The sequence below is a fragment of the Ostrea edulis genome, chromosome 8, assembly GCF_947568905.1.
Source record: "Ostrea edulis chromosome 8, xbOstEdul1.1, whole genome shotgun sequence".
In the NCBI taxonomy this organism is placed as follows: Eukaryota; Metazoa; Mollusca; class Bivalvia; order Ostreida; family Ostreidae; genus Ostrea; species Ostrea edulis.
Genome location: NC_079171.1, coordinates 22,323,219 through 22,342,271, shown reverse-complemented (window position 1 = coordinate 22,342,271; position 19,053 = coordinate 22,323,219). Strand labels below are relative to the sequence as shown.

The window sequence follows — 19,053 nt, the reverse complement described above, 5'->3', positions numbered from 1 at the left end:
GAAAGTCGGCGATAATCGGTACATCATTAATTGTTAGTCACAATATGTAGTTGATCATATTGCGCCGTCACTTTGATTCGACAAATTTTACAGGAGTTGTGGTTTTTTTTTGTTGCTGCAATTGTTTGCGGTGGTGGGGACATGGCTACGTGTTGCAATCTTGTTTAAAACGAATCACAACAGCTTAATAAAGGCTAAGCTAAGGTGATTCAGTTGAGCGATGTTGCCCATGGACCTTGTTTATTTCAATTTCATTTGTTGTTTCTTGCTGGGGGGGGGGGGGTCATAAAGAATATTACAATAACATACCGGTATTCTATAGCACACAAAAATCTCTTCATAATTAATAGAGAGGGGTTAGATTAAAACATTACTCAAATATGATTTTTTTTTAAATACCAACATCATTTGAAACTTGCAGAACATGGACTTCCCTGACGATGATGTCCTGCGGGAACTAGAGAGTAGAGAATACAGTGTAAAGGAATACTTCTCCAAGACTGAGCTGGCCAAGCTGTCCGACTACGAAATGCTGAGGTACAGAAACATGAGAAAGAACTACGAGATCATGCTGGCCGTTGGTAAGTTAATTGTTTACGCGTTGTTTTCTTCTCACCAACGACGATTAAAAAAGAATCACTCCATTTTTCATTTGTCATTGCTGTTATGTCCGAAATCATTGCATTATAAGGATTTCTTTCCCATGTGATATATATATTACAGTGTAATGCAAAGGAAGATTATAGGGCCAATTTGAGCTTATGTATATATTCATTGTTAAATGCACATATGTGTATAAAGGGCATTTTTCAGGGACAAATATTCAAATTCATTTGAGCCAACCTCCCCCCCCCCTTTTTTTTTTTTTAGCTCAAGTGAGCTTTTCTGATCGCCGTCTGTCCGCCGTCTGTCCATCTGTAAACTTTTTACATTTTTGACTTCTTCTCCAGAACCACTATGAGGCCAATTTCAACCAAACTTGGTGAAAAACATTCTTTAGTGAAGGGCTTTCAAATTTGTTCAAATGAAGGACCATGCCCCTTCAAAGGGGATTGTTCAAATGAAGGACCATGCCCCTTCAAAGGGGAGATAATCACAAAAATGCAAAACTATAGGGTGGGTTAATTTAAAAATCTTCTTCTCAAGAACAACTTGACCAGCAAAGTTTACATTTACATGAACACTTCCTGACATAGTGTAGATTCAAGTTTGTAAGAATCATGGCCCCCAGGGATAGGTTGGGTCCACAATAGGGATCAAAGTTTTGCAATGGGAATGTATAGGAAAAATTTGAATAAATGTGCCAAAGTGACTTAGGTGAGCGATGTGGCCCATGGGCCTCTTTTATAAATTTGAATTATTGAATCCTTATCCTTTTATTTGTTGTTGTGGGTGCATACATTTATTGTAGTACAAGCTAAAAAGCCAATGTAAATAAATAATTGTTTATTGTTTGAATGTATGTATGCACAAAGATAACATAAGTTCATTTTAAAGTAATTTATTTAACTAATTTCTAAATTTGTTCATCTTTATTCATCGTTTCTTTTATTTCAAAAACTTTTTGACATTCATACAATGTTTTCCTTTTCGAGATTTTGCTAAACTCCATAGTTCATCTTGTTGTATACTATAACAGTTTAACAGTTGCGTGTAATGTATAATATATATATATATATATATATATATATATATATATATATATAGGATTACCAGCAGTGATGCCCGAGTTTATGAGAGGTCCTAGATCTAGAATAAAACGGAAACCGAAGAAGGCAGAATCAGATAGCGACGAAGAATGGACCCCTCACAGGTCTTCTAGAGGTAACTCAATGCACAACACCCATATATCAGGCCCTCGGAATCAAATTCAGAAAGAGGGGTGGTTAAGGAGATGTACTAACTTCTGTGACACTCTTTTGACTTAGACAGCATTGACATCTTATATAACAATGTGTATGTGCTCTACACATACCTTGTTCAGAATGATAAGGCTCGCTTCTTGCTGCAGACCCAAAATTTAGTTTTATCATATCTTCAAATGCATTTTTTTTTTAAATAAACTTTTTCATTTCGAAATATGTTTCATTTTAAATGTACATGTATAATATGCAGATTTTATTATGATGTAGATTATAGATATAATTCTTATTTACTTTAGTATTATGGGGGTTTAACATATATGCACAACTTTGTCCATTGAACAGATTAATATCTAACCAATCACACGAGAATTGTTATGCCTTTACACAACAGGTATTAAATACTATGCTAATATCCACTGCTTATATTCAGAAAAGAAACAGACAGTTAGATTTTCAGTCAATGTCCCAGAAAAGGTACAGAAAGGAAAACGCCCGAAGAAAGTGTTAAAGGTACAAGTTATTAGTTTATTTAATGGAAAACCATTCATCCAGCCACGAAGGTCTGGTGACTTGAGTAGCGAGTTTACACTTGGATCGGTCATATAGGGTGTTCATGAAAATGAAAATCATGTACCGAATTTGATATATATTAAACATAGTTCTTTCTCTTTCCCGACATTTTTCTCATCTGGAAGAGATATATTTAACTTCTTATCTGAATGTTAAAGGCGAGATCAAAAGATCGATGTCGTATAAAAGTCTAAATTCAAATAGTTAGGGGGAGGGGGATAAAATCTCCTGTAAATTTATGTCATCCGACATCGATTACACTTTAGTGGAAAAAGAAAAAAAGACAAGCGACTGTTTAAACCCACAACATTACATTTTAATGAACATGTAATAGTTTTAATGTACACTTTCATTTGTGAATAAACAGTAGAAAAGGTATGCAGAGTGTTATTTATAATTGTGTAACAGGAGAAAGCAGTAAATGAGCACCAAGTCCTGTTTTTGGAGTCCGAGTCTTGTATTTTAAAATGATTTAAATTACTGTACAAAACATGAACCCTGAAATGTATGATAAGTGATGGCAGTAGGGGTGGCATTGCTCAAGATTTTCCGATACGATACGATACAATATTTTCTGATGCGATATCCGATATTATTAGTTACACAGTTAGTTAGTGACCTGATACGGAAAAATACATGGTGTGAAAAGAAAACCGGTTTTCTTTTCACACCATGTATTTTTCCGTATCAGATCACTAACTGACTGTGTAACGAATTTATCACGTCGAAGACCTCTAACTGTATATGTGGGGGTCTATATCATACAACTTAGTCAAATGTCTTTCCTTTTGAAACGGCTGCAAGTCGAACCCGACGATAAATAAAATTACTCGCCCAATACGGATTTTACTCGCATGATACGGTTTTTTTCACGGCGTCATGTGACCAAGATCTGACCAATCAGATTTCAACAATTTTGTCTGAGGCGTGATAAATTGGATATACAATGTAGTTAAGCATTTTCTGAAGTAAAATATCAAAATTTAAAAAAAATGAAGTGGTTTTTTTTAATATCTTTTATTTCATAAGAAAACAAACAATGACAATTAAAGTCTGAGGAAACTCCAATGTCACAATGTAAAAGCGGGGATTAAAGTCTGAGAAATCTTATCTATTTTACTATTGTTACTTAGGGTTCCTATTGAAATGCAGACAATTATAGAAATTACGTTAATGAAATAGGAATGTTAAAATGAATAGGAAATGGTCAAAGAAACTTACGGTAGTATGTCATGCAGTCTAAAGTCTTTGATAAGGAATATCAAGAAAATAACAAATGTCTATAAGAAATGGCTGGCATTATCCTGTTATTAGCACCGCGGTGCTAATAATATTTGACGTTGTTGACGTTATTCACGTAAATATATATAGACTTTATGAACTTTATTTACTGTGTTTAAATGAGAATTAAGCATTTTATGACTGAATTCTTTTCTGTTGCTGGAAGACGAATATACAGAAATGTTGAGTTTGTCAAAAGCAAGAATGATGAAATTAATAACGATTTAATATGAAGTATCAAATTACTGAAATATTTTCAGATTTGCAACACATCTCTCTCCGAAACTAAACTTGTAACGGAATAAATGTATCATTACAAACTAGAATTCGGCTTGCAGGAAAGTACCTTTTATTCCGTTATAGGCAAGAAGAAAAGTATCTTTAGAATTAATTTCATAACGGAATGAATGCCATGTATTCAGATGAATGTTTGCATTTTATGCCGTTGTAAACCATGCAAAGTAATGTTTCTGTAGAGTATATATGATAACGGAATAAATGCCATATATTAGAATGAACACTAATGCATATTTCCACTTTATTCCGTTAAAGACGAGAATAAATGTTTCTTTTGAAGTTAATTTCATAACGGAACAAATCGCATGTATTAAGATGAACAGTATTGCATATTTGCATTTTACTCCGTTATAAACAAAAAGAAATGTTTTTGTACAGTTAATTTGATAACGGAATATAAATTCAAGTTGAACTTTAATGTATATTTGTACTTTATTCCGTTATAGACAAGAATAAATGTTTCTCTTAAAATTAATGTCTCAACTTAATAAAGACTACGTATTAAGATGAACAGTAATGCATATTTGCATTTTATTAAAAAAAAAAGGGGGGGGGGGCTTTGACTTAAATTGCGATGAATAAATGAAGTATTTGTAAATGAAAACAATAAATTCAAAATCATGTTGAGGTCCATGTCTTTCATTGCGTACAAAGGGCAGTGTATTTGATTTCATGTACAGGAGAAATGCATTTATGTACATTTTATTAAAAAAAAAAGTAACATAGTGCATACAGTAACATTATTCGTTTGTCATCATGTCAATGTATTTCCATGTTCTCATTTTTGCACGGACTTTGAATGTGTTGCAATACATGTAAACAGTATTATACACTACCTGTACCTTTGATGGAAGGCATTCTATTGAGTGAGTCGCAAACACCGTCTTCTTTTACATATTGCTTTCGTAGCTCACAAGAAAGAGTACATTTTCTTCGTTATATCCCACCACCATCCCCAAGGTTGTTTTAATTTATACTTCTTTCACCTGTGCCATATGCAAATGTTTGAAGATTTGCATATTCCTATAGTAATTTAACGGAATAAACCAAATTTAAAGAGCAAATAACTCTTACTAAAGGAAAAATAAATCTTACACTTTATCGCGGAGCGAATAACATGATTATGCCGCTTATAATCTTGATTTTTAAGACATCGTCTCTCTTTAAAACATTGTTGTGACGTCAGTTCATTGTTTTGACAGTACTTTATTTTTCATACTGTACTGAACATAGTCCAGTATTATTAAGAGCAGTCCAGTATTATTAAGAGCAGGCCAATATTATGAGAAATACTGGACTGACAGTAAAAACCAGGAACAAAGACCACTCTTTGTTGTTCGAGAAAACATTTATTATTTATCAAATACAATATTCAAGGCATGAAATATTCCAGTAAATTATACGAAATGAGTGTTTCATGAATAATCCGGATATGAAATCGTTAAGGCACCACAGTTATAAATCCATGTCACAATCATTCATTTAAACACATGCACATTAAAGTCGCAAATTCACTGTTACATCCCCGGCAGTGATGTTTATTTCTTTTCTCGATCCAAAGGAAACACTTTCATTGAGCTTCACTTTTTTCGGCTCCGGCGGGGACACTGGACGGTTTCTGAATTAAATCACTAACACTCTGTAATTGTTCATCGGAGGTGCGTTTGTAGTTGCGAATCGCAGATGACCTGTGACCAGTTTTTTCCGCTATAAGTTCGTCAACACCCGCAGTATATAAGCGTGTAGCAGCATTATTTCATACACTGTATTCGGATAGTACTCTTTTCCTGCCTTATTTCGTACTTCAAGAAAAAAGAATTTCAATGCCGAATTCAAATGTTCATTTGACATAGTCAGAAGTTCGCCGTGCCATTTCCGCGCGTTTTTCCAAGTATTAAAGACGCTCACTGCCAAACGTGTCTTGTTAATGGTCTTGACAGGTTTGGAGTTCAAAACAAAGTCTTGTGCATCGTGTTCCTGTAAAGTCAATGCAAATCGCTCGAAATTGTCCACTTTCTCTATTTCCTGTGAGGCCTGAACTAAGAGGTCATTGTCTGCATCTGATATATCAGAAAAGCAGTCACTTTTAAGGTCAAAGTTCAAATCAACAATATTATATGGGGTACTAAGTGACTTGTACCATAGTTTACTACTATTCATTATATTTTATTATAGCTTTCGGAACCGCGGTCGCCTGTTTACAATATGATTCCAATTGTTATGTCTTTACATTACACTATGTACACCATATATTTCTATCATAATGACTGTCTATCGCCGAAAAATGTATGTTCATTAATTGTTTTTAAAAGGCCGTTTTTAAAGTGCATATAAATGTTTGGACTGTTGGTTTTAATATTTTTATTTAACATTTACGCATTCTCCGACTTTTAGTACCGGTATTGGCTTTAAAGAATTGAAATTTAAAAATTCAAATAAAATTCTAAGAACCCAAATTCGTGCATTTTTCTGTTTAAAAATTTAGCAATATATTCAACTGATGATGGTGGTTACTTTTTTGAAAATCTTATTTGATATCCTTCATTCTAATACATATTTTGACTAAATTGGTTGGAAAAACATTTACATATATATACAATAGATTTTAAAAAATGGTGAAACATAAGAGAGAAAAAAAATTAAGAATTGTAAGATGCGAAACCATAAAAGAAACACAAGTCTGATTCACTCTGTCCGCTAAACAAGTTTATCTCTCAAACGCATTCTTATCACGTGACTGGGACTTGTATAAAACTCTTTATAAATGATACCCGTATTTCTACGTACACGTGTTTCTCGACTTGAGGAGAATATGGAAATAGAAAGTCTTTGGGACGAGACCATTTACGATATTATCTTGTATCAATGTTTAAGTGAGATTCAGTGCAAATATCTACATGTATAATGTATTTGGAGAACTTAGTCTGAGTCAGTTATCCGTGTTTGATATGTGCAATGATGATCTTTAGGAACTTCATACAGTGGACAGTGATGGTTTTTTTTTTTTTTTCGAGAATGTGGGCGGGGTTTGAAGAACAGTATGGGTTATGTACAGATAACCCACACTTTTTTTTAACAAAAGAAAGCACACCAAACTATGGTACAAATACCAGTTATAAGCCTACGTGTCAGTATCATATTATTAGGGTTCCCAGAAAGGAACGTAGGAAATCAATGTTTTGTTTTATCTAAAACATTCTTTCAGAACACCCTTTACGTCCCCTCATTCACCCAAAAAAGAAAACCTGTTTTGTTGAGTACAGTCTTCAGACAATAGAAGCGTTCGAATCGCTTTCTATGAAGAACAAAAACCTGTTTTGAGGAGTACCGTATTATGACAATTGAAATGATGAGCTAACAGTTTTTTGTGAATTAAAGACAAGATTTGACCTCGTGTGCCATTAAAGTTTATGAATTCCTAATATATCAAATATTAAAAACAAATCAGAAACGAAAGGTGTAAATATATTTGTTTATACCAATGATTATTTGTACGTGGTTTTTTTGTTTGTTTGTTTGTTGTTTTTTTTTTTTGTGCGTTTAAATGCATTTGTTTTTAGATAGAACAATGTTATAAGTAAGATACAAGATTCCGATGGTCTATTGTGTCAGATACGGGACTGATCACTCGCCGCTACGCGGCTCGTGCCAGTCCCGTATCTGACATAATAGACCATCGGAGTCTTGTATCCCTTACATATACATGTACTCCTGTTATTAGCACCGCGGTGCGAATAAGTTTTGAGTACATATGTATTTATATGAATGTCGTCTCTCTATATATACTCCTGTTATTAGCACCATGGTGCGAATTAGTTTTGCGCATTCCACAGATCAAAACGTGCCATTTTTAGTATGGGATGACCATTTATTTCAAATACGAATAAAAAATAAAATTTTGAATTTTCTCTGGATTTTATTTTAAACAGAAATTTCATTAGAAATCAGCAAATATTGATATATTTATAACTTTTAACGCTTCTGACGTTACGTAAAAAAAAACGTCAAATATTATTAGCATCGCGGTGCTAATAACAGGATTGCATAATTTAACACGGACACCCGGGAAAATTCTTGACCAATTAATGGGCAGAATTAAATACAGAACTGGCCAAAACTATTTCTAATTTTCCAATAGATAAAAACAAGTGCAAATGTATTGAAATTGATTTATTTTAATTTCCCAAATTTTCCGGCTTAAATAAAAGCATAATGAAAATCCAAAACTACCACAATTGTATGTTTTTACTTGTTAATCGATTAGGTTCAACATTCATCATATTTAAATTCAAAGGGGGAAAACTTTGTGAATTTAGTTTTTTTTTCAGACATTGATCTTGCCCCCTAGGATATTAACTCTATAAATACGTTATATATATATTGATATATAGATATATATATATAGATAGATAGATAGATAGATAGATAGATAGATAGATAGATAGATAGATAGATAAATAGATAGAGATATAGATATATAATTATATACATATACATATACTAGCGGGAAAAAGAAACTGCATCATAAAATTTAATATAATTTTTCTATATTTATTGTTTATATTTATAAAATCTAAAGATGTTGTTGAACATTATCGGATAGTACCCGACTCAGATGCACGGACTTTTTCATGGTTAGTGAACACATGTTGTTTATTGAAGTGTTCGTTCGCTCGAGTTTTACTGGCCAATACTGTTTCGAGTAAGAAGTGTAAAAGGTTTGTTTGGACACTATTCGTTAAGGAAAGCACTTTAGTTTTGACAAAAACTGCCTTTCTGTCATACCACAACTCAGCGAAAACCAACGTAATCGTGCTGTTGGGATGCTTCAAGCTGGAATGGCACAAAATATCGTAGCAAGACACTTTGGAGTTCATCGGAACACCATCCAGTCATTATGGAGACGTTTCTAACAATCTGGTAACACTCGGGATCGACCACGTTCTGGGCGTCCTCGTGTGATGTTGCGTCGACAGGACAACCACATTAGACTTGTGCACCTGAGAAATCGTTTCCAGACAGCAAGTTTGACTGCTCGTAGCATTCCTGGATTTCGACCAATCAGTCCAAGAACTGTGCGTAATCGTCTGGGCGAGGACAACATCAGACCAAGACGTCCAGCGGTGCGCCCAATACTACATCAACGTCACCGTATCGCTAGACTAGCGTGGTGCAGACGACATCTGCGATTCAGAATACAGGACTGGGCCAATTTTCTGTTCACTGATGAATCCAGATTTCATTTGGATAGCAGTGACGGCCGTTGTAGAGTGTATCGTCGCGTTGGGAGCGGTACCAGGACGCGTGTGTTGTGCAACGTCGACAATTCGATGGAGGTAGCGTTATGGTGTGGGGTGGAATAACAGCACGCCTCTACAAATTGTCAATGGAAATCTCACCGGTGTACGTTATCGAGATGATGTTATCAGCGCCATGTGATACCCTTCATACAGAGAAATCAGATCACTCTGCAGCAAGACAACGCAAAGCCACATGTTGCACGTGTAATCAGGGACTTTTTATACCCCCCGAACGAAGTTCTGGGGGGGGGGGGGGTATATAGGAATCACTCTGTCCGTCCGTCTGTCTGTCCATCCGTCTGTCTGCCTGTGCAAATTCGTGTCCAGCCCATAACTTCTTTGTTCTTTGACTTAGGCATACCATATTTGGCACACAGGTGGATCACCATGAGACGATGTGTCGAGTACCTTCATGATCTCTATATGACCTTGACCCTTGACCACAAGGTCAAAATTAAAGGGTTTTTTTTTTTACAATGGATTCGTGTTCGGGCCATAACTTCTTTGTTCTTTGACATAGACATATCATATTTGACACATGAGTGTATCATAATGAGACGATGTGTCGAGTACCTACATTACCTCTATATGACCTTGAACTTTGATCTCAAGGTCAAAATTGATTATAGGGTTTTGACATCTATGAGTCGTACCATAAAACATGGGTGTATCACCATGAGACTATGTGTCATGTACATTCATGACCTCTTTATGACCTTGACCTTTGATCTCAAGATCAAAATTATAGGTTTATGCCATGGATTTCCGCTTTGTGTTCGACTATATCTTCCATTTTCTTCTACAAAGGCATACCATATTTTTACACTCAGAAAAGAGGCAATTTATACCTATTAACAACACCCTTTGGGAGATTGGGGTAAGCGGGGGGTATTCTTAGTGAGCATTACTCACAGTACATCTTGTTTGTTCAACAGAATGTCGATATCTTGCCTAGGCCAGCTCTTTCCCCGATTTATCGCCGATCGAGCACGTCTGGGATGAAATGGAACGACGTCTATGCCGTTTACCTAATCAGCCAGTGGCATTGGCTGATTTAGGCCAGGCTTTAACCAACATCTGGAACAACATCCCTCAAGCATTTCTGAACACTTAAGTGGCATCAATTAGGCGCCGTGGTCAAGTATGCGTGAATACAAATGGTGGTCACACGCGTTATTAACTTTGTTCAAGTTCGAATACCAGTGTCTTTCGAATGTGATGGAATTGACGTTATTCGACGTTAACATTAATGGATTATGAAATGTTGTAACGAATACATTTGTTAACAATATTACAAAAATAAAAGTTGTTCATTGTTATTTTTTTATTATTTTTTCATATATTAAATAATGCAGTTTCTTTATTCCGCTAGTATATTATAATCTGCCCTTGTAATCTTATGAAATAAAGTGAATTGAAGTAATAAGACTTTAGCAACACATGGATGCAAAGCTGTGCATAAGTAAAATGGAGGGTAGCTGAAATTGAACGCATCGAGATGGCACAAGTTAAGAAAATACAATAATTATTGTTTGCATTAAAAAGCTTAGTTTCTAATTGTGTTGTATATGCAATGTATCACAGATTGACAAAAGCACTAAAGAAACCAAGAAAATGGAACAACGAATATATCCCTTGCGTGTTCAAGAAAGACTGAATTACATGGATTTGGAAGCACCGGACGACGACGAGTTCATATGTAAGTGCAACTGGACTGGACAACATTCCGGTGTTGATAGATGTTTTGAAAAGAGAAGAAAATTAAATCAGGAATTCAAAGAATTTTTCATTAATTGTGAATCTGTCAACATATACTTTGAATATTTTAAGTATTTACAATCACAGACGTAGGCTACATGCATAGGGCGTGTCAGGTTAGCTGCTCTTGGAAATGATATAATAGATTTTATAGTTCTACAGTTCTACCCCATATAAAACCTTCGATTTATAGCGCGACTTTTTCTGCGAACTTTTGGGATCTAATATTGATATTGTGGTACATGTACATACATGTATTCTTGCATGGCCACCTCAAATTTTTAAATCAACTTTTTTTGTAACTTTTCCCCAGCAAGCTACAATGCTGGTAAGACGTATCGCGATTTAAACTTAAAACACTTTAATATACATGTAACCGTCTCAATACACACGCATGTCAAAGCGGGTGTGGCATGTTAAAGATCCCTCCCTGCTTAAAGGCCATGAGCGCGGAGCAATGGTGGTTTCCATATCAGTGGAAAACACTATACAACCTACCATCTATCTTATCTGTCTATCTTCGTGTCTATAATTGCTGTAACCAAGTCGTATCGTTTCAGTTGCAAAATTTTATTATGCCCCCCTTCAAAGAAGAGGGGCATATTGCTTTGCGTCGGTCGGTCGGTAGACCACATGTTGTCCGCTCAATATCTTGAGAACCATTCACTTGATGATATTGATATTTCATATGTGGGTTGGTTATGAGTAGAAGAAGACCCCTATTGTTTTTCAGGTCAAAAGGTCAAGGGTCAATCTACTCTGGACATAGGAATATGTCCGCTCAATATCTTGAGAACCCTTTGCATGAAAGACATCAAACTTTGCACACTGGTACATCCTAAGGAGTAGATGACCCCTATCGATTTTGAAGTCATATGGTCAAAGGTCAAGGGTCAAACTGGGCATAGGAATATACTGACCATTCAATGTCTAGAGAACCCTTTGCTTGACAGACATCAAACTTTGTACACCAGTACATCTTCAGAAGAAGATGACCCCTATTGATTTTGAGGTCAAATGGTCAAAGGTCAAGGGTCAAACTGGACATAGGAATATACTGTCCGTTCACTATCTCGAGAACCCTTTGCTTGACATATATCAAACTTAGTACACTGGTATATCTTCAGGAGAAGATGACTCCTATTGATTTTGAGGTCACATGGTCAAAGATCAAACTAGACATGGGAATATACTGTCTGCTCGGTATCTTGAGAACCCTTTTCTTGACAGACATCAAACTTGGTACACTGATACGTCTTCAGGAGATGACTACTAATTATTTTGAGGTCACATGGTCAAAGGTCAAAGGTCAAACTGGACATAGGAATATACTGTCCGTTCAATATCTTGAGAACCCTTTGCTTGACAGACATCAAACAGGAAGATATTGTCTGCTCAATATTTTGAATTGATGCTACTACTCTCAATTAAATTATGTGTGTGTGTGTATAACCCTTTTCAATTTTGCACCATGGGGGGGCATATGTGTTATCTATAATTTCATGTTCTTCCTTAGAAATGTCATTCAATAGCAAATATCAAATATTAATGAGCAGAATTCTCAAAGCAACGTGGTTTGTCGAAAATTGGTTTTAAAAACATTCATGCTAAATTTTTGAAATACATATTCAGATATCTAGAAATGTTTGCCATTCTTAAAATGAATGAAATAATTGCATACTGATCCATTATTAGCAATATAGCTTTTTTTCTTAACACATTTTAAAGACTGCGAAGAATGTAATGGAGAGCACGAAGGGGATTGCCCGGTACACGGACCGCTGTTGGTTGTGGAAGACACCAAGGTAATTCGAATGGTTCTATTAAGTACAATACGGTAGTATAAGTACATTTTATGCAATGTTAGTTAATGAATAAATTTCATTTTTAGCTCACCTGAACTGAAACTGAAAGCTTAAGTGAGCTATTCTGATCACCTTTTGTCTGCCGTCTATCCGTCCAACTTGACTTTGTTCAAGACGCAACTCCTCTGAAACTGCTTGACGGATTTTGTTCAAATTATGTAGGATTGTTAGTCGCCATATGTAGTTGATCATACTTCACAGCCATTCTGATTCGATAAATTTTACAGGAGATATGGGACTTTGTTGAATTTGTACATGCTGCTCTATAGGAACTCATTGTGGACGCAACTCCTCAGAAACCGCTCAATGGATATCATTCAAATTTTGTAGGATTGTTATTCACAATATGTAGATGATTATATTGGATTCAACAAATTTTACAGGAGTTGTGGGACTTTGTTGAATTTGTACATGCTACACAAAAGGAACACTTTGTGGACGCAATACGCCAGTTTCGAGATACGAACTCTTCTGTGTAGGAGGTGCATTTAGTGGAACTTTGAATGACAAAGTGGGACAGAGTGGACCTACAGTCAGCGAGAAAGACGATGAAATGTATTAAAAGCGGCTTCTCTTTTAATATGTAAATGTGGGAAATACAAAATACTATCGAAAGAAATGTTTTACTAAAGTGGAAACATAAAAACAATGTCATATTTGCAAGTAATGTCTTTGATATGGTACTTATGACCAACGAAATAACGTGATATGATAAGAATTCTATGTATTTAATTACTTCCTAAATACTTATAACTTACTTAGTTTGTGTATCAGTCGAATTCGGGTGATCTAACAGTGTATGAGAACCTTACTGAGTAGATTCACTTACGCTGTGATGAATATTAGTCCCACTCCCGCGTGTAAACAAATTGTTTCGCGCCTCACTATCCACGAGAGTTCTCCAAAGGGAAATAACTCGGGTGTATCTCGAAACCGGCGTATTGATCATACCGATAAATAAATGGATGAACCTAAGCCGGGAGTTTGGTGTTTTGCTTCAGCCTTGAGACGATCAGTACTAACTAACCCTGTTTCATTTTGATTCGACAAATTTTACAGGAGTAATAGGACTTTAATTTTATATTGTTTGTAAAATACAGATATAATTAATTAAAATCAATTAAAAGTAACAGCTGAAAAGAACCTGACTTTGACTCATCTCCATCAGGCACATAGGACCCCATCTTCGCTAACCAAGGGTGACGATACACGGTGTTTCTCTTTCACAAGAGGAACACCGTGTATCGTCACCCTTGGCTAGCGAAGATGATAGGACCCCTTCCTCTATTTCTTTTAAAACGAACATTATTTGTGATTTCCATATATACAAATAAGAATGCAATCGGTGACTAAGCCGCCCTTCCCCCAACAACGTGCATCCGGCTAATGGTGAATGGAGGGCGGGCATTCCAGTGATAGGGTAACTACTTTGTGTAATCAACTCCTCTCGCACCTCTTAGACTCTGACTTGGTCACATTGAGGATGTGCATGTGTCTATTTGAAAGTGATCACTGACATTTTTCAAAACATTTACATATCTAGTTGAACTTTGTCATTTTTAGCTCACCTGAGTTGAAAGCTCAAGTGAGCTATTCTGATCACCTTTTGTATATCTGTCTGTCCGTAAACTTTCACATCTTCATCGTCTCCAGAACCACTTCGTACAAATCACTCATGGATGAAGGGGATTCAGTTTATCCAATTGAAGGGCCATACCCCCTTCAAAGGGGAGATAATTACGAAAATACAAAAGCAGGGTGGGGTTATTTAAAAAATTTCTTCTCACTGAGCCAGAAAAGTTAACACGAAAGCTCTAAATGTTGGAAATGCATACCCAACATTTAGTATGTTGGGTATTATACATATTATATATTGTAACACCCCCCCCCCCCCCCCCGTACATAAAAAATAAGAGCCCTGTCACTCATTATATATATCATGAAATATTATATATAAAACCTTATCATAAGGAATCTATATATGCGAATTATGAAACCCCTACCATTATCAAATAATTCAGGAGATATTGAATAGGGAGGCTTTCTTAATGTACATGTAGGTTCAACTTTAAGATATTCTTCACCATTCAAAAGATCACTTTATTTCATTCAAAAACTCGTTCGTATTCAATATTTGTACAGCAAATCACAAAACATTGGAGTTTTATGTTACTTTATTTTATAGTTATATTTTTAGTAACACTGCAATATGCAATTTTTAGTGTTTATCAAATAATAGGATCCGCGCCTCATGAACTTTATTATTAAGATCCATGTGACGCATGACGACTTAATGGTCGGATTACACATGTGTAAATTGTAGTGTAGTGCTTATAGATAAGCTATTTTTGTTCATGATCTGTGTGCCTTGACTTATTAAACTGCGTGAATCCCCTTTTTCCAGAAATACGATGCTAAATTAAAATGTTTCTAGTGTCTTGAAGGATTTTATCCAAGCTGTGATAATGTGATGTGTGGTACCCAAGTTGTCCGTTGACGTAAATTTTATAGAGATTATAATTAAGTGCCTATATATCCTCATGTAAAGCTTTGATCCTCTATTGTGTCCCAAACAACCCCCGATGGCCATGATTTGAACAGACTTGACTCTGCATTGTGTTAGGAATCTTTCATGTAAATTCAACTTTTCTGCACCAGTGGTTCTTGTCAGAGAAGAAATTTTGTCTATATTTAATTTTTCGCATTTAAATCTTTGATTCCCTACAGAGCTCCCACCCCCTCCCGAGAGCCATGATTTGAGCAAACTTGAATCTGCACTATACCTTGAAATAATGTAAATTTCATCTTTTCTGGCCCAGCGATGTTTTAGGTTTTCAAATGACCCCACACTAAATTTGTTTTTTCTTGATGGTCCATTATTGAACAAACTTTAATGTCCTTTACCTAAGAATGATTGGTACTAAGTTTGCCCAGTGATTCTGAAGAAAGAACATGAAAATGTGAAAACTTTATGGACAGTCAGACGACAGACGAAATGCGATCAGAAAAGCTCACTTGATCTTCTGGCGAGCTAAGAACAGATCTAACAACAATTTGTGTCTTCATTGTTGCAAATGATAAAATGAAATGAATTTCAATAGAATCAAGCAGAATACACACCATGAATGTAAATATATCACAGTAAAGTTATGTATACAAAGTTTAGATTTAAATAAACTTACATGTGAATTCATATTTTAGCAATCTCTAGGTATTCCCGACAGAGCAAAGAAAACTCTTCCACCTGGTGTATCAGTTCGAAAATCAAGAATACCAAATGCTGGGTTAGGAGTTTTCACTGACAAATTTATCTCCAAGCGAACGAAATTCGGCCCATATGAAGGAAAGATAACCGAGAACCAGGAGGAGGCCCACGAAACTGGATATGCTTGGCAGGTGGTTCACTTTTATACTTACGTTAATTTCCCATTGTTTCATTGCATTGTATTCTGAATGTATGTACTTGTAATAGAAGTCCTAAAAGTCCTGATGAAGTACTATCAATATACCCACAAATGGAGTCCATGCTATATTATAAATAAAATGCCATTACTATGATTCAATAGTTGTGGAGGAATAATTATATTTATTAAGTTAAATTAAACACAAGGATTTGATTATTAACAGCTATAGTGCTAAAGCACATTGTCTTGAAATATCAATTTAGAGTGCATTTAGCAGAAATAGAGGGAGTAAAGAGTCCATGATTATCTGATAAGTTGCACAGAAATAGAGGGAGTAAGGAGACCATGATTATCAACCGAGAAGTTCTACAGGGGGGGGGGGGGGGGGGGGGGGATGGAAAGGGGGAGGGGGCTAGTACAAACACTATTAGCTTTAAATGAAGTGTCATAATTATGTCTCCCCTCTTTCAGGGGAAGACATATTGTTTTTGTACTTTCTGTCCATGAAAGGTGAAGATAATGAACAGTGATCAATCTCATAACTCCTATTTATAAGCAGTACAAAATAGATAGTTGGACAGACACGGATCCCTGGACACACCAGAGGTGGGATCAGGTACCTAGGGGGAGTAAGCATCCCCTGTCGACCGGTCACACCCGCCGTGAGCCCTATATCCTGATCAGGTAAATGAAGTTATTCGTAGTTAAAATCAGTGTGACAAGAACGGACTAACGATCGGTATGAAACACGTCAGACAGCATTTGACCCAATGAAAGGTTGTATTAGCAAACTATATCGTTATAACGAATTTGCGAAATGCTGACTTTAATCGAGACTGTTGAAACCCCTGTACCATCAAGTAGCCTGCCTCGATTTAAAAACTGACCATACGCAATACAAGCTCTTGCGTATCGAATCATTTGAGAGAACACCATATGCAGGTGATAATGGAATATTGCTACATAAATATGGAAAGTTGATGATGGAGAAGCTGAAAACATCCCGTTTGTTATACAATTGAGTTGTCAGTTTGCCGCTAATGTCTACTTTCAATAAAATACTAGTATGAAGCAGATTTAGACGACTCTGTGGTGTCTTTTATTTCGAGCTCACAGGGATATATCAAATCGACATATGAATGAAAAAGTTCCTTCGCCAAACGCCCAGCATTAGAATTGAAAGGCACTTGTCTTTTGGATAAAGAAACCCCATTGAAGTCATTACTAAAGCACCATGCATAGGTCAAATTTGTAGCACGGACTTCATCTCAACTGAGACGTCTTTTACATGAGTTAAAAATTCTCACAATGGAACGTAAAAGAAAACCCAGGTATTGAAAATACATGCATACGACCTTATAACAGTGCTAGACAGAAACAATTCACACAGATAATTTCGTTCTAACATTTGCGGTCATGTGAAAGTAATTGCGATAAAAATCATCAAAAATACAGCTTGACTGGCGATTCTGTGTGTTTGTGTATTAAAGTAGCTCTGTTGGGGACAACAGGTATTTTTGTATAATCTCTTTTTCATAGCAAAATGTCAATTATGACATAGGCCTATCAATAATAGTTGCTAGAATTTATGTACAAGCCTCCTGAATCTTGTATAATATGTTTTGTTCGGTTTGCTAAACGAACAAGTTGAACACTCGTGTCAATATTTATTGAGTTTAACAAATGCAGTTATGGTTCTTTGCTTGTTGTATCATGAATTGTACATCTGATACAATGTGTTTTTCTCCAGATATATAAGCAAGGCCAACCCAGTCATTTCGTGAACGCCTATGAAGAAACCACGAGTAACTGGATGAGATACGTCAACTGTGCAAGATCAGAATCCGAACAAAATCTTGTCGCTTTTCAACATAAAGGAGAGATATACTACAGATCTTTTAAAGACATCCCTCCAGGGACAGAACTGCTGGTGTGGTATGGTCATGATTATGGGAAAGAACTAGGGATACACAGAGAGGATATCCAAATTATTTCAAAATTTATAAATGGGGAAGGTTAGTGTTGCTTGTTTACACGTATTATGCCATATAGAAATACAATTATCACTGTATGATGGAGAATACCAGAATTGCAGAATCTTGAGATTGTATAAACGGTGTTTGGTGGGAGAATTTTTCATTTTCCAACCATCTATCCAACAACACATTTCAACTTGCATGTAGAATGTAAAAATTTATGTACCGGGGTATTTATAACAAGACCGTCGACGTAGCTAGGTACATACAAGTTGGTCTTTTATCCCTTGGACCTTTTATTGAAACCTCACTGCATTGCTTCAAATCAATCTTTGTTGGAGTTTTTAGTCCCTTCGAGAACTTTTTACTTGTATCGAGACTGATTTACAATGTCAAGTGAAGGACTATAGTATAAGATTTTCCCATGCTAATAGTGTGGATCATCCAGACGTTTTTGGTATCCTTTGCCTCAAATGTCTAGTTTAATCAGAAAGCGAAGCTTGTCTACATTCTGACAGAGACATTGATTGATTAGCTAGTTCACAAGGGAACTGCATGCATGTAAAAACTACATGTACTTTGAAGTGAAATCTAGAAAATTTAAGCATACATTTTTCACTGAAAGAAAAAGGGATTCAGCCTTTAGAACATAGTTTGCTTGTAACCGGGAGATCGTGAGTTCAAGACTTGCTCGTCAAACCTAAGACGTCAATGTAATGGTTGCTCCTCTTCCAAAT

At 35.8% G+C, this 19,053-nt stretch overlaps 1 protein-coding gene across 1 annotated transcript in view; it reads left to right on the top strand.

Annotated features, from left to right (window-relative positions):
* The first annotated feature begins 345 nt into the window (after window positions 1–345).
* LOC125662596 (zinc finger protein 665-like) overlaps window positions 346–19,053 on the top strand; it is a 29,243-nt gene continuing 10,535 nt past the window's right edge. Inside the window, exons 1-7 of the mRNA XM_048894846.2 lie at window positions 346–581; window positions 1,708–1,824; window positions 2,296–2,375; window positions 10,898–11,012; window positions 12,800–12,876; window positions 16,138–16,332; window positions 18,091–18,355. Coding sequence (XP_048750803.2) covers window positions 425–581; window positions 1,708–1,824; window positions 2,296–2,375; window positions 10,898–11,012; window positions 12,800–12,876; window positions 16,138–16,332; window positions 18,091–18,355 — 1,006 coding nt within the window. The 5' untranslated portion in view covers window positions 346–424. The remainder of the gene's footprint in view (window positions 582–1,707; window positions 1,825–2,295; window positions 2,376–10,897; window positions 11,013–12,799; window positions 12,877–16,137; window positions 16,333–18,090; window positions 18,356–19,053) is intronic.